General features: G+C 39.4%; 1 protein-coding gene across 2 annotated transcripts in view; it reads left to right on the top strand.

The window, feature by feature from the left end:
* Positions 1-17,075, top strand: part of LOC133562234 (RNA-binding motif, single-stranded-interacting protein 3-like) — a 489,591-nt gene that overhangs the window by 383,382 nt on the left and 89,134 nt on the right. For both annotated transcript variants that reach the window (XM_061916235.1, XM_061916236.1), the window contains exon 7: positions 9,329-9,435. In XM_061916235.1, the coding sequence (XP_061772219.1) occupies positions 9,329-9,435 (107 nt within the window). The remainder of the gene's footprint in view (positions 1-9,328; positions 9,436-17,075) is intronic.

Genomic DNA, 17,075 nt, shown 5'->3' with positions numbered 1-17,075 from the left:
TACCGGCAGGGATGTTGTGTTCTTGCTTTGTTTCTAGCACTGGTGTGAATCCAGATTGGACTCTTTATTAATTATTATTATTTCTCAATAATTTGCAATTGCTGCAGTCTTGATAGGACATCACTTTTTTTTTTTTTTTTTTTTTTTTAAGAAAAATTGAGGCAGGCACATTTATAACTTAATGCAACACAAAGCACACTTGGACAGTGTGAGAGTGGCATTTTTCCACTAAATATGTGTATTGTTCAGTAGGCATTAGAGGGGACACAAAAACAGGCAAAATCATCCCAACAGAAAACATCACATTTTGAAAGGTTATTATTGTGTTCACAACACATGCTTCACTTCAGTGAGTTTTCATGTTGATTAATTGCATATTTGCTCTTCTAAATAGCAGAGATGATTGGGTGTGTGCCCCGTGAGAGAGATAACCATCGATTATGTAAATCTCCTGACATGCCTACATAATTAGTTAAGATCTCAAGCTAATTACAGCATGTTTTGTGTTTGTCTCCTCAACAACAATGTCATATCGGTCAAGGTTCAAACAGGTAATTGCTTAACATGAAGTGTTTTGTGATTTGGCTCAATTCTCACAATAAAAAAGCATGTAAACGTCTTTAGTGGCGTCAAACCAACAGTCTTTGCAACTCCCTATTATTTTGGCAATCTCTGCTCGGGGGGATGAGTTATTTCTGTAAAGACTTGGCTGTGAAGGGTTGTCTTTTGCGGGACTGGAAGATGCCAGGTTTTAGGAACAATATACAGCAATTTGTTCTTGCTTTTTCAATTAAAAGTTGGACTTCTTCTACAACTGGCAGATGTGAAAACATGTGGGTAATAGTGTTGTAACGATACCAATATTTTGGTACCGGTACCAAAATTATTTCGGTACTTTTCGCGTACTTTTCTAAATAAAGGGAGCCACAAAAAAATTGCATTATTGGCCATGTTTGAACAAAATAATCTTCGGGTACATTAAACATATGTTTATTATTGCAGTTAAGTCCTTAAATAAAATAGTGAATATACTAGACAACTTCTCTTTTAATAGTAAGTAAACAAACAAAGGCTTCTAATTAGTCTGCTGACATATGCAGTAGCATATTGTGTCATTTATCATTCTATTGTTTTGTCAACATTGTTAAGGACATGTGGTCGAAAATGAATTATTAATGTACTTGTTCATTTACTCTTAATATCTGCTTACTTTCTCATTTGACATGTTCTATCGACACTTCTGTTAAAATGTAATAATCACTTATCCTTCTGTTGTTTGATACTTTACATTAGTTTTGGTTGCGGGACCGGTACGTTTTAGAGACGGTATCATACCGAAAACTATTCATTAGTATCGCGGTACTATACTAATACCAGTATACCATACAACCCTAGTAGGTAATTGTGACGGTCTTCCTGCCGTCCATGAGTGGGTTGTCGTGACGATGGACACAGGACACATCGTAGCAGGTCTGATTTGTGTTTATTCTTTCAACAATCACTTTATCCTCTTGCCTTTTTGTCGCGCCACTTTGCAGTGTGCGGGCGTTTCCTGCTTCTGGCCGCGGGGCACCTTGCGGTGTCCACGGTTTGTGTATGTGGCGGGGGCTCATCGTCTCTCGGGTCTTGGTTGTCGTGCTCGTGGTCGGTGTCATCAGCTGGTTCTTTCTCCTCTCTCTTCCCTCTCCTCGTGCCCCCTTCGCCTCTCTTATAATCTAGCCGCAGATGGAGAGATTGTGAGCCGGTGTGGGTTGTACGCACCTGATTGAAATTGCCGCTCTCGTGCTGCTCAGCGTGCGTCACGCCTCTCCTCGCCGCCGCAGGCCCCGCCTCCTGGCCTCCCTCCATAAACCCTCATATCTGTATTCTCAGCTCTTGCTTGCCAGTGACAGTCACAACTACGGTACCAGGCTAGCCCAAAGAGGTGCTCTCACCCGTCTTGAACCCAAAAGTGATGTTTTAAAAAAGACTGTAATGTATCGGGCAATCACTTACTGGAATAGACTTCCACAATATCTGCTATCAATCACCAGCATAGTGGGCTTTAAGAATAAACTAAAAGGAGAAGTATTGCGTAAAGAGATTATTTTAGATTGTACCTAATGTCATGACTGTTTTTATTGACTATTGAGTATTTTATTGATTATGGGATAAGCAGCAGAAAATGGATGGAAGATACTTTTTCGTCACTTATTGTTTGTCTTTGGTACACTAATGAGTATATTTTAGGCCATTGGTTCTTTGTTTTATTTTTGCAAAAATGTATACAGTATATCTATTTTTATATTGCTATTTTTATCTTTGGTATGAAAATTATTATGTAACATTTATTAGTATTTTTTGGTTCTTTGTTGTTGCTATTTTTGTATTATGACAATTTATTATTGGATCATGTTGTACTGCATTTTAATCGTTTGTTCTGTGGTTGTGTGATGTTTTTTGCCTGGACCCCAGGAAGAATAGTCTCCACTGCGGTGTAGACTAATGGGGATCCTTAATAAACTAAACTAAACTAAACCTCTTGGCCAAGGTTGTCTCTCTCAGCCCGCTGTCGGCCCGTCGGCTGCGTCTGTCCACAGTAATATTTACTTATAATATAGAATCTGTCATATTATAATAGAGAACTATTCAGCTGGTGAATCAGAGGCCAAATCCGGCCTGGGTTTGTCCTCATGCTGCCCACCCCAAGCTCAGTTCAAAATTTTGGAGACAAACATTTTTGCATCAAAAGGAGGGTAAAATAAATAATATAAAGTATCCTTCATCCACATTTTATCAACCATCACAACATTTATCTTAACTAGATGGCCTATTTCTTAAATGTAATTCAACCAATAGGACTTCACACACAATAGTCAATATTAACAAATCTGAATAAAACAAAAACATTCTTCTCAAAACTAGTTTATCGTCAGGTCAGCTGCATCTTGCCTCCAAATTTCTGTATTCTCCTCTCATTTACACATTGAAAACATGTTTTTATGCTACGCCTCTGGCTAAGCAGGTGTGTTGTGAAACGGAGTTAGGATGCACATCTTCATCATAATTTGTTTATGAGTGCAGTAGAAGCAGCAGATACACATAGCTCACTTACAGTTGTGTAGATGTCATGATGGCTCGTCTGTTGTTGACATCATATAGAGTCAAAAATAAAATGTGTCTTCTTTGCTTTCTCCTAAGTGTCAAACTAATTTTAGATCGGGGGCCACATGAAGAAAAATCTGCTTACTTTCTCTTTAACATATTCTGTCTACACTTCTGCCTAAATGTAATAATCACTTATTCTTCCATTGTTTGATACTTAACATTAGTTTTGGATGATGCCACAAATTTGGGTATCAATCCAATACCAAGTCGTTACAGGATCGTACGTATGTCATCTTCAAAGTCCTCATGTGTCTAGGGACATATTTCCTGAGTTTATAAAGATAAGAAACATTAAAAAAAAAACTAAAGAAGATGTTGTGATGCCAGAAAATATCAACATAATCATAGTATTATCGACTAGATCATGTTCGTCCTTCGTTTTCGAAGATGGCCAGGAGACTTCACGTTGATTTGTGTGTGCGAAGATGGCTGATGAGGCCAATCCTTGCATGGAATGACCGGCTGCAGTGAGGGCAAGTTGTGGCTGGGGGGTGGCTGGCTGAGAGGGAGGAACAGTCTCTGGTCTTGCGGAGCTGTCGCTTCTGTTCGGCTTCAATGATCCGTTTTTCCTCGAAGTCTGCTACACCATGGCAGACTGCAGAGCGCCAGTTTGAACCGTGTTGGTCAACGGCTTCCCAGGTCTCTGGGTCCAGACCACAGCCCTTGAGACTGGTTTTTAGGGTGTCCTTAAAGCGTTTCCGCTGTCCGCCGCGTGAGCGCTTTCCCTGGTGCAGTTCACCATACAGGAGCATTTTGGGTAGGCGTTCGTTTGACATACGGCAGGCATGGCCAGCCCATCTCAGCTGGGAACGCTTGAGGATGCCATAGATGCTCTCCATCTCAGCCATGTGGAGGACCTCAGTGTCTGGGATCTTGTCCTGCCACCTGATATTGAGCAGCTTCCTGAGGGATCTCATGTGGAAGGCGTTAAGCTGTTTAGTATGTCGGCTGTTTACAGTCCAGGTCTCACAGGGATACAGCAGGGCAGGTAGGACAACAGCACGATAGACCTTGAGTTTGGTCCGTAGGCTGAGCCCTCTGCGCTCCCAGACAGTACTGCGGAGTCGGCCGAATGCAGCACTTCCATGCGCTATCCTATGCGTGACTTCCTCGTTGAGGTTGCCCATGCGTGACAAGGTGCTACCCAGGTAGACAAACTTTTCAGCAGCTTTGAGGTCCTCCAGGAGCGGGTTGATGCATCACCTCTGTTTTCTTTGTACTGATGGTGAGTCCAAAGTCTGAGCATGCTGTGGCGAAGCTTTTCATGCTCAGTTGCATTTCCAGCTCGTTGGAAGCATTCAGGACACAGTCGTCTGCAAAGAGGAAGTTGTGAACCTTGGTGGTCTTTACTTTTGTTTTTGCATGGAGTCTTCGCAGATTAAACAGCTTGCCATCAGTACGGTAGCACAGGTCTATCCCCATATCCCCAGACCGGAAAGCATCTGTCAGCATAGCTGAGAACATCATGCTGAACAGAGTGGGTGCCAGAACACAGCCTTGTTTGACTCCATTTTCCACATGGAAAGGCTCAGATGATGCGCCCTTGTCCTGGACTTGTAGATACGCTACTGTTGGTATCATTACAGTGGATGTTAAATGTCCATCCACCAATGGCGTTTGTTTACATTTTGACGCCGGTGAGCTACGGTGTGTAATGAAGCATTTTTACCTATTCCTCGTCCTGCAGGGATGATACTTGTAAGAAACGTACTTCATTTGTCGCCATGGAGGCGAGGATTAGGGATTTAGAAGTAGCGACAACACTGCCGATTGGAGCTGGACTTTAGCCGCTAGCTAGTTAGCCATGTCTTAAAGCACCTCTTACAGTGGCCGTTTCACCTTTAATGTCAGTTTTTAAGCCAAAATGCATCCGGTCTCCCTTTTCTGTCTACACACTGTGTCTGCTCGTAAGTACTTTGTGATTGTGCGCGGCCGAACATGCTCCTCTGCTCGTAAATCAGCAATGACACAACGTCACGACGACGGGGGCACGCGGGGGGATGGCGAACCGGTACTTTTCAGAGGTGGTATAGTACCGAAAATGATTCATTAGTATCGCGGTACTATACTAATATCGGTATACCGTACAACCCTATACTATAGCGCAGTGGGTTCTAAACCTTTTTTCAGTGATGTAACCCCTGTGAACATTTTTTTAATTCAAGTACCCCCTAATCAGAGCAAAGCATTTTTGGTTGAAAAAAAAAAGATAAAGAAGTAAAATACAACACTATTTCATCAGTTTCTGATTTATTGTATAACAGTGCAAAATATTGCTCATTTGTAGTAATCTTTCTGGAACTATTTGGAAAAAAAAGATATAAAAATAACTAAAAACTTGTTGAGAAATAAACAAGTGAAAAAAATAAAGTTTTCTACACATAGAAGTAATCATCAACTTAAAGTGCACTCTTTGGTGATTGTAATAGAGATCCATCTGGATTCATGAACTTAATTCTCAACATTTCTTCACAAAAAAAAGATATCTTTAACATCGATATTTATGGAACATGTCCACAAAAAAACTGGCTGTCAACACTGAATATTGCATTGTTGCATTTCTTTTCACAGTTTATGATCTTACATTCATATTTTGTTGAACTATTATTCAATAAATATACCGTATTTCCTTGAAATGCCGCAGGGCATATAGTATGCGCCTGCCTTGAATTACTGCCGGGTCAAACTCGCTTCACAAAACAATTAGCGCATGCTTAGTATTACCGCCTGGTCAAACTCGTGACGTCACGAGTGACACTTCCCCTGTCATTATTTTCAAATTGGAGGAGGCTGATTTCAATACCAGTAATTTATATTCGTATAAAGGGAAGAAGATTAAGAGCTATTCAGTAGGATTTAAGGTACAAGCTTACATCACACTCACATTTTTACTGCATGCCTTTGGTAAGTGCCGGAGTGAGAAGAGGTTTTAAAATAATTAGCGCATGCTTACTTTTACCGCATCCCTTTGGTAAGCGCAGGAGTGAGAAGAGGTTCTAAATTAATTAGCGCCCTGGCGGCAATTCAAGGAATTATTGTATTTGTAAAGGATTTTTAATTGTTGCTTGTCACGCCTGTAAATCTGGTTTTATGTTTGATCATGTTATGTTTTGTTTTCTGGACTCTTGTTCCATTTTGCACTTCGTGGTTTGCTTTTGTTACCATGTCAACGCATTAGTTCCCACCTTGTCACGCCCCTGCCCTCAGTCCCGCACCTGTTCCTGATTATCACAGCCAGTATTTAAGTCATTTTCTTTCTGTTCATCAGTCTGGGAACTTTGCTTTCATTGCCTTTCATACTTCATGCCATGCTTTTCGATTCATCCACGCCAAGTAAGATTTTGTTTGTATTTATGCCTTTGATAGTATATTTTATTTGTTTGTAGATAGTATTGCCATTGTGCTGTTTTTGTTCTAAGTTTTAGTATAGATTATTATCACCCATCGAGCGCGCTTTTTGTTTTGCCTTTTTTTTTGTATTTTGAGTATAAATAAAAAACAAACATGTACCTAAATTCACGCCTGGCTCGTCCTTTAATCCCTCTGCGTCGAAGGAGCACAAACAATCCATGTCCAGGTCTGACAGTTGCTATTTTTAGAACATTTTTAAAAAATCTCACGTACCCCTTGGCATACCTTCAGGTACCCCCAGGGGTACACGTACCCCCTTTTGAGAACCACTGCTATGGCGTATTATGTCCCTTTTTTAGCGGATTTCTCCGTTACTGCCCATAATTTGGTTAACTTGTAATATATTATTTTGTGAGCATACCAAAATATACTTTCTCAACTTCAAAAAATCTTTTTTGAGGGGGAAAAACATTTATTGCCCCTATGTAAAACCAGCCTCGCTGCTCTCACTGCAATGTTGATATATTCCCGCTTAAAAGACAAAGGACTCATAATCCTTGCGAAGGAAAATGGGTTTGGAACAAAGCAACGTTTCAGGTCTTTTTATCCATTTCCAGGTTGAAGTTAAATGTCAAAGTTGACCAACATCTCAGTTTATATTCACATCATTGAACTATCAAGGTGAGAAGCATTAATCATAATATAGAATAAACTTTTGCGAGCTTTGAGACGAGAAAGCAGCTCACCAGCTCATGATGTCAATCCAGCAGCACAAGGAAGTTGCCTCTCTGTGGAAAACAGGTCCTTAATGTCAGCACTTATAATAAGAATACTGATAATACTTCTAATAATAATATTACGGTCACAAAATGTGAATGAAGTATTGTTGACGCTTTTTGGATGGTTATTTGTTGGGTTTTATGGTGAGAATAGACACAATGACTTCATGGTTCCCATTGGACCCATTGTCAGCAGACTTTCATTTACGTTTATTTACGCGTTAAAATGAATAAAAAAAGGCATGTGTGTTCTTGTCTTTCATAAAGATTGCGACTTACAGGAAAATTCCGAAAAACATGCAGTTCCTCTTTACATGCTCTCCTTTTTGGCAGTATTGTTACTCCTAGTGTGATTCATGTAACTAAGGTGTTGCTTTAGCATGTTTACTTCAGATGCAATCCGTAGCCATGTCTTCAACTTCTTTAATTCCTCAAGGTTCTATTTTAGGTCTTGTATTTTTTCATTATTTAGGCTATGCAGCTTGTACCCCTTGAGTTCAGTTTAAAAAGTTGTAAGACTCATAGTTTTGCAGCACATTCTTAAAAACATTAGAGTGCTGTCAAATGGACAGTATTTCACAAGTTATTTTGCAAAAGGTCCTTAAAAACAGCGCAGTGCTATTGTAACTGACAAAATAAATCGACCAAATTCAAAAGTCTCATGACGTTGGTTCTTGGGAATGTACAAAATAAAATTCACTTCACTATTTTTGAGGGCCACATCACAATTATGGCCGCTTGTAACGAAGACTGTGTGTGTGTGTATATATATATATATATATATACATATATATATATATATATATATATATAAATATATATATATATATATATATATATATATATATATATATATATATATATACATATATATATATACACATATATACATATATTTAAACTGTATATATACACACATATATATGTGTATATTATATACATATATATATACACATATATACATATATTTATACTGTATATATATATATATCTACACATACACATGTGTATAATATATATATATATATATATATATATACATATATATATCCATCCATCCACTTTCTACCGCTTATTCCCTTTGGGGTCGCGGCGGGCGCTGGTGCCTATCCCAGCTACAATCAGGCAGAAGGTGTCGTACACCCTGGACAAGTCGCCACCTCATCGCAGGGCATATATGTATATATATATATATATACACATTTACAGCCTTTTTGTATTTTTACCAAAAGATTGATGATGACTTGCAGTAAATTGGATGTCAAGGTGAAAAGCAGACATTTAAGTATTTATGTGTGATAACCAAAAGAAAAACTTGGGATATTTTGTTGCATGATAAGATGACAGGAACGTTTTAAAAAATGATAATATTTAAGAAAATATAGTACTTATTTCTTCCCACTTCCTTGCTTAAAAACAAGTGATTCTCCTTATCTGCATTGGTGCTCCAATCCAAATTCCTGCTCCAGCTTTAAGTTAAAGTTTGGTGAACTTTTAAGTCACTCTTGATCCTCTTTGTAAACCAGGCATTCATCCTTCTCAGAACCAAAGAAGGAGCTTGCTGTCTTTGCAGAAAATTACAATGGCAGTCCTTTGCCAAGGGTCAAACCGGTCTCATTTGGCGTATTAAGCATGCTAGTTTGTACTGTAGTTGAACCACATTCGCCATGCATTCGTGATTAGCCTGTGGCTTTGCTTTCATGTCAGCGCCGCTTTTGTGCAAGCATATCTGAAGGAATTGGAGAGATGGAAGGATAGCGTTGTTTAAGATGATAGAATGTGTGAGTTATTTCTGTGTCGAATTCTGTTTTTAGGTTCAAGCCATATTTGTGGCTAGGTAGGATTGGACTTGTTATACAAAATTAACCAGGACAATTTAGTACATAAAACACAGGGAGCACACTTGTAATGTTATTTTTGGTCAAAGCATTGCAATCATACATTTTCCTAAAATATTGCTTGCACAACAATTTCAACATCCCTGCTTTTAAGAAGATTATCCCCTTCTGTCTGTGTTTGTCCTTGTGTGTCTCTTCTCCGCTCGCCTGCAGCCCCCGCAGAGCCGCTGCTATGCAAGTTTGCTGACGGAGGCCAGAAAAAAAGACAGACCCAGGTCAAATATCCCCAGAACGGCCGACCATGGACGCGGGATGGAGAGGTGAGTTTTGTTTTTTTTGACATCTTTTAGTCAAACTGCCAATGACGGCAACATCGTCTTAAAAATAAAGCAATCTAATAAAAAGGGGAAATTCTCTAATGATGAATATATCAGTTATTTGCCCAGCCTACTCTTATGTGGACTGAAGCACAATTTTATAGCAGAATGTATAAACTGAATCAATATCATTCGTGTAATATCTGGAGTTTAATTCTTACTCAATAATAACTCAATAAACTAAACTACTACCATCACTTTAAATTGTTTGACTTGAAGCCTCAACATATTTTATATTATATATGTATATATTTTATTGCATATGACTTGTCCAGGGTGTACCCCGCCTTCCGCCCGATTGTAGCTGAGATAGGCGCCAGCGCCCCCCGCGACCCCAAAAGGGAATAAGCGGTAGAAAATGGATGGATGGATATGTGTGTGTGTGTGTGTGTGTGTGTGTGTGTGTGTATACATACACACACACACACACACACATCCATCCATCCATCCATTTCCTACCGCTTATTCCCTTTCGGGGTCACGGGGAGCGCTGGCGCCTATCTCAGCTACAATCGGGCGGAAGGCAGGGTACACCCTGGACAAGTCGCCACCTCATCGCAGGGCCAACACAGATAGACAGACAACATTCACACTCACATTCACACACTAGGGCCGATTTAGCGTTGCCAATCAACCTATCCCCAGGTGCATGTCTTTGGAGGTGGGAGGAAGCCGTAGTACCCGGAGGGAACCCACGCATTCACGGGTCGAACATGCAAACTCCACACAGAGCCTGGATTTGAACCCAGGACTGCAGGACCTTCGTATTGTGAGGCAGACGCACTAACCCCTCTGCCACCGTGAAGCCCACACACATACACATATATATATATATATATATATATATATATACATATGTGTGTGTGTACAAACCCCGTTTCCATATGAGTTGGGAAATTGTGTTGGATGTAAATGTAAACAGAATACAACGATTTGCAAATCCTTTTCAACCCATATTCAATTGAATGCACTACAAAGACAATATATTTAATGTTCAACTCATAAACTTTATTATTTTTATGCAAATTATAGTTAACTTAGAATTTCCTGGTTGCAACACGTGCCAAAGTAGTTGGTCAACGGCATGTTCACCACTGTGTTGCATCACCTTTTCTTTTAACAACACTCAATAAATGTTTAGGGAACTGGGGAAACTATTGTTGAAGCTTTGAAAGTGGAATTCTTTACGGTTCTTGTTTTATGTACAGCTTCAGTCATTCAATAGTCCGCTGTCGTATTTTACGCTTCATAATGCGCCACACATTTCCGATGGGGGATGGGTCTGGACTGCAGGCGGGCCAGGAAAGTACCTGCACTCTTTTTTTATGAAGCCACGCTGTTGTAACACCTGCTGAATGTGGCTTGGTATTGTCTTGCTGAAATAAGCAGGGGTGTCCATGAAAAAGATGGCGCTTGGATGGCAGCATATGTTGTTCCAAAACCTGTATGTACCTTTCAGCATTAAAGGTGCTGACACGATGTGGAATATCTCCAAAAACCTGTATGTACCTTTCAGCCTTAAAGGTGCTGACACAATGTGGAATATCTCCGAAAACAATTTGAAATGTGAATTCGTCAGACCACAGAACACTTTTCCATTTTGCTTCAGTCCATCTTAGATGATCTCGGGCCCAGATAAGCCGGCGGCCTTTCTGGATGTTGTTGATAAATGGATTTCGCTTTGCATAGTAGAGTTTTAACTTGCACTTACAGATGTAGCAACAAACTGTATTTAGTGACAGTGGTTTTCTGAAGTGTTCCTGAGCCCATGTGGTGATATCCTTTAGAGATTGATGTCGGTTTTTGATACAGTGCCGTCTGCGGGATCGAAGGTCACGGTCATTCAATGTTGGTTTCCGGCCATGCCGCTTACTTGGAGGGATTTCTCCAAATTCTCTGAACCTTTTGATGATATTATGGACGGTAGATGTTGAAATCCCTAAATTTATTGCAATTGCACTTTTAGAAACGTTGTTCTTAAACTGTTTGACAATTTGCTCACGCAGTTGTGGACAAAGGGGTGTACCTCATCCCATCCTTTCTTGTGAAAGACTAAGCATTTTTTGGGAAGCTTTTTTTATACCCAATCATGAGATCCATTTGTTCCCAATTACAGTAGCCTGCACACCTGTGGGATGTTCCAAATAAGTGTTCGATGAGCATTCCTCAACTTTATCAGTATTTATTGCCACCTTTCCCAACTTCTTTGTCACGTGTTGCTGGCATTAATTCTAAAGTTAATGATTATTGACAAAAAAAAAATGTTTATCAGTTTGAACATCCAATATGTTGTCTTTGTAGCATATTCAACTGAATATAGGTTGAAAAGAATTTGCGAATCATTGTTTTCCGTTTATATTTACATCTAACACAATTGCCCAACTCATATGGAAACAGGGTTTGTATGTATATATATATATATATATATATATATATATATATATATATATATATATATATACATAAATATATACATATATATGTATATAAATTAAAAATATATATGTGTATATATATATATATATGTATATATATATATATATATATATATATATATATATAAATAAATATATACATATATATGTATATAAATTAAAAATATATATGTGTATGTATATATATATATATATATATATATATATTTATACGTGTGTGTGTGTGTGTGTGTGTGTGTGTGTGTGTGTGTGTGTGTGTGTGTGTGTGTGTGTGTGTGTGTGTGTGTGTATATGTATGTATGTATCTATAGACTGTATGTATAGGGTACTGCATTATCTTTTGAAAAAAATTTGGCAAGCGGCTGAAAGACGACTGCATTTAAAGTAACAATGTGTCTGTAGCCTGCATATACATATATTTGTGTACATATTACAATGATATAATGGATATATAATTAATAGTTAATATAAGTGGGTATTACGAGTTTGTGAAAGTTCGACTCCTACGTTGTTTAATTCTATGACAACCTCTTTAAAGCTTTGTAATCAATCAGATTTGTTTGTTTGATTTGTTTATTAACATTTTTAATAAATTCTTACTTTTTTATGTTACATTTAAACATGAGCTTATAATTATAATTGTGCTGTCCAGTTATCTGGATTTCTTTATATTTTTGAGTCTCATTTATTCATTGTTTTTTTTTATTTTAATTTTTTAATTAATTGCCTGCTTGAATTTTCCCTCTCATGTTTTCCGACTCCATCGTCGTCATTTGAGATATGCGTGCCTGCTGTGATTTATTTTCCTGGTTCTATGAACCGCCCTATCTTGTCTCTGATTGGCCTGTCTGTAATGTTTTGCCCTAATCTTAACCAATCGTGACTCGTCATAGTAAATCAACCATTCACCATGGATTTTCTTACACATAAACCAACTATCATTGATTTTTTCTGTATATTTTTGTCCCCTGCCTGTGGAGTTACACTAGTCCATTTCTATATTTCTTTCTCTTTCTCTTCTCCCTTGCTCTTCTTTTGTAGCTTGTACTTTGTAGCTGAGCTACCTGCTACATGGGTCTAAAAATAGCTATGTTACGGAAATTGCTTCTTGTTTAAAAAGTAGCAAAGTTACTGCCAAGATACTGGCAAATGTAGTTATGCTACGTAGCTTCACTTCTTGTAACGAGCTACTGTCTAACACTGGTATAAACTATGGTCTATAGTCTTTGCCATTAAGCTGAATTTAATCTTTTGGTGTGCCCTAAAAAATGTGTATTTTACTTATTACACACCAGCTGTTTGACTCTAACGTGCATCGTAGTTGTATTTTTCATGACTAAATTTGGAGGTGTTGAAATGGCCATCTTCTAGTTGCTAAAGAGATCTTGCCCCAAGTGGAGGAGTTCAAGTACCTCAGAGTCTTGTTGACGAGTGTGGGAAGAGTGGATCGTGAGATCGACATGCGGATCGGTGCGGCGTCTTCAGTAATGTGGACGCTGTATCGATCTGTTGTGGTGACGAAGGAGCTGAGCTGGAAGGATAAGCTCTCAATTTATCGGTCGATCTACGTTCCCATCTTCACCTATGGTCTTGAGCTTTGTTAAGTCGGAAAGGAAAAGATCACGTCTACAAGTGGCCGAAATGAGTTTCCTCCACTGGGTGGCGGGGCTCTCCCTTAGAGATGGGGTGAGAAGCTCTGTCATCCGGGAGGAGCGCAAAGTAAAGCCGCTGCCCCTCCACATCGAGAGGAGCCAGGTGAGGTGGTTCTGGCATCTGCTCAGGATGCCACCCTAACGCCACCTTAGGGAGGTGTTAAGGACAGGTCCGACCAGTAGTAGGCCACGGGGAAGACCAAGGACACGTTGGGAAGACTATGTCTCCCGGCTGGCCTGGGAATGTCTCGGGATCCCCCGGGAGGAGCTGGACTAAGTGGCTGGGGAGAGGGAAGTCTGGGCTTCTCTGCTTAGGCTGCTGCCCCCGCGACCCGACCTTGGATAAGCGGAAAACAATGGATGGATGAAATGGCCATGTAGAATCGCTAATTCTAATCAGTAGTATGGCAATGGCATATCCATTGTAAATGAGCATTGAAATAGCACATTTTTAAAAGTTGAGCCTGACTTTAGGCTTGAGCATTTTCTAACAGGCATACTTGCTCTTTTGGCATTGAAATTTACAACATTACTTAGAGGAGGTCTGTAGACGTCGTTATCTTGCGGCTCCACAATTACACGTTAAGACCAAGCGTGTCGAGTTTACAAAGAGGGTTTTTAATGATCAACACAATACAGTTTTTGTATTGACTTTTCAGTCTCTCTCTCTCGGCTTCCTTCCTCGCCAGCACCCGGCCGCTTACTGTTAAAGACAGCAGATGATTAGTCAAACACGTACCACCTGTGCAATCTAATCATCTGTCAGCTGTGTCTCGCAGTCAGTACATGCCCCGCCCCTGTCTGATGGCGCTCTGTCTCAGCACCCTGGACAGCGGTGTTGACTTTCACTCCTGGAGTGCCATCCATCCCATCCATTTTCTACCGCCTATTCCCTTTTGGGGTCACGGGGGGCGCTGGCGCCTATCTCAGCTACAATAGGGCGGAAGGCAGGGTACACCCTGGACAAGTCGCCACCTCATCGCAGGGCCAACACAGATAGACAGACAACATTCACACTCACATTCACACACTATAGCCAATTTAGTGTTGCCAATCAACCTATCCCCAGGTGCATGTCTTTGGAAGTGGGAGGAAGCCGGAGTACCCGGAGGGAACCCACGCATTCATGGGGAGAACATGCAAACTCCACACAGAAAGATCCCGAGCCTGGATTTGAACCCAGGACTGCAGGAACTTCGTATTGTGAGGCAGACGCACTAACCCCTCTTCCACCGTGAAGCCCTCCTGGAGTGCGCTAATCACAATCCCCTCCCACAAGGTCCAACTGAGTCCGTATTGAGTGTTGCTTTAGTGATTCTCTGCAACAAGACTTAACGTCAAATTCAACAAACTTATCGAAATATGGCAATGTTTAATTTGACGTGAATCGATACCTGGTAGTACCAACATAATTCAGTTGCTGCTTAAAAAGTACGGAATTCGGTACCCATCCTCAAACGAGTCATGGTTCATTGTGCTCGGCGAGAAAACTCTGTATTTCATTATTATTTAAATACACTTTGAATCTGAACAGCTTTGACGGGCCCTTTGTTTTGTAATTATTGGATTGTATTTCAATATAAAAATTGGGGGTGAATTAGAGATGCTGCTGCCAGTATGAAAGCTGTCAATTATAAAGGTTTTAAAATAAACACACAATAAAACAGATTATCTCTGAAAGATTTGATTGCCAAATTGTTTTTTTTCCCCTTTGTTTCGCGTTCCTACCGTGACGTCTGCACAAGAAATGTAACTTCATTCAGTATAGCATAAGATGGATTGTGGCAACTTGTTGAAGATTGTTTAAACCCAAAGCCCTAATTTCCCTAACAAAGGGAAGCGAAGAATGTCACCACCCACATTCAGAGTACACCAAGCAGAGACAGCAATACAGTCCTGTGGCACGAGGACACCAAAACAATAATGTGATGTGGGGACTTGACATTCACAGGCACAGGTTGCATTTTTCGGTACATAGTGACGCTTCCCAACAGGGGATCACTCAGAACCGAAAATGTACAAAATGCACACAGGTTTTGTGTTGATGAAGACCAGCACATCTTTAGATGTTTCAGGGTGAGTCCTTCACGGCTAGACAAACTCATGCATATAAATGATAAATGATAAATGGGTTGTACTTGTATAGCGCTTTTCTACCTTCAAGGTACTCAAAGCGCTTTGACACTACTTCCGCATTTACCCATTCACACACACATTCACACACTGATGGAGGGAGCTGCCATGCAAGGCGCCAACCAGCACCCATCAGGAGCAAGGGTGAAGTGTCTTGCTCAGGACACAACGGACGTCACGAGGTTGGTACTAGGTGGGATTTGAACCAGGGACCTTCGGGTTGCGCACGGCCACTCCCTCACTGCGCCACGCCGTATCTGTTGGTTTCATGTGCATTAAGGCTTTATAAATAAAGTTGGTATAGTATGGTATGGTATTACAGTGTAGCGCGATATAAACAATGTAAATTATATACATTTAGCCGATGATAGAGCTTTTAATATTATTGTTATTAGAATCCGCTTTATTGGTGGGGTATGTTTAACACACAGGAAATTTGACTAGGTACACTGCAAAAAGTCAGTGTTCAAAAACAAGAAAAAAAAAATCCAAAATTAGGGGTATTTTTACTTAGCAAAATTATCTGCCAATAGAACAAGAAATACCAGCTTGTCAAGACTTTCCAAAACAAGTAAAATTAGCTAACCTCAGTGAACCAAAAATACCTTGAAATAAGTATATTGTCACTAATAACAAGTGCAAATTTCTTAGTAGAAAAAATAAATTAGACCTTTTTGCTAAATATGTTGAAAAATATTCTTAAATTCAGTAAATGCTAGTGCCATTATCTTGACATAATGATATGCGCTCGGCATCATGATTTTTTTTTTCATGCTTGAAGTAAGAAATTATTACTTTAAAAAAGTAGTTGTATACTTGTGAGTGTTGATGACACAGCTTTGCAACACTCAATGTTTTAGTTTTAAGCATGTTTTACTCAATATGAATCATAAAATCTCAGCAACAAGCTGAAATATCTTACTGAGATCATTTTTGACCAAAACCTAAAAAACAAGTAAAACTAACATAAAATCTGCTTAGTGAGAAGAATGATCTTATCAGACAGAAAATAAGCAAATATCACCCTTATTTTAGATATTTAATCTTACTTAGATTTCAGTTTTTACAGTGTAGACCAAGGATGTCAAACTCAAATACAGAGTGGGCCAAAATTTTTAACTGAACAAAGCCGCGGGCCAATGTTGAACAAATTAACCTTTTAATAGGGACCCAAACAAGTTCTGCATTGAATATTGAACAAGCAAGGTTTATATTACTTTACAGTGACATGCAGAATCAAGTTTCAAATAATAATAATAATAATAATAATAATAATTTTAAAATATCAATGGCATATCAAATAAAATTTAAATAAAAATTAAATGCGTTTTTTCCATGTGCAGCCTTCTGTGGTATATATCAA

This window comes from Nerophis ophidion, linkage group LG11 (assembly GCF_033978795.1).
Source record: "Nerophis ophidion isolate RoL-2023_Sa linkage group LG11, RoL_Noph_v1.0, whole genome shotgun sequence".
In the NCBI taxonomy this organism is placed as follows: domain Eukaryota; kingdom Metazoa; phylum Chordata; class Actinopteri; order Syngnathiformes; family Syngnathidae; genus Nerophis; species Nerophis ophidion.
The sequence above is the reverse complement of the archived record's forward strand: the minus strand, read 5'-3'. Positions and strand labels throughout refer to the sequence as shown.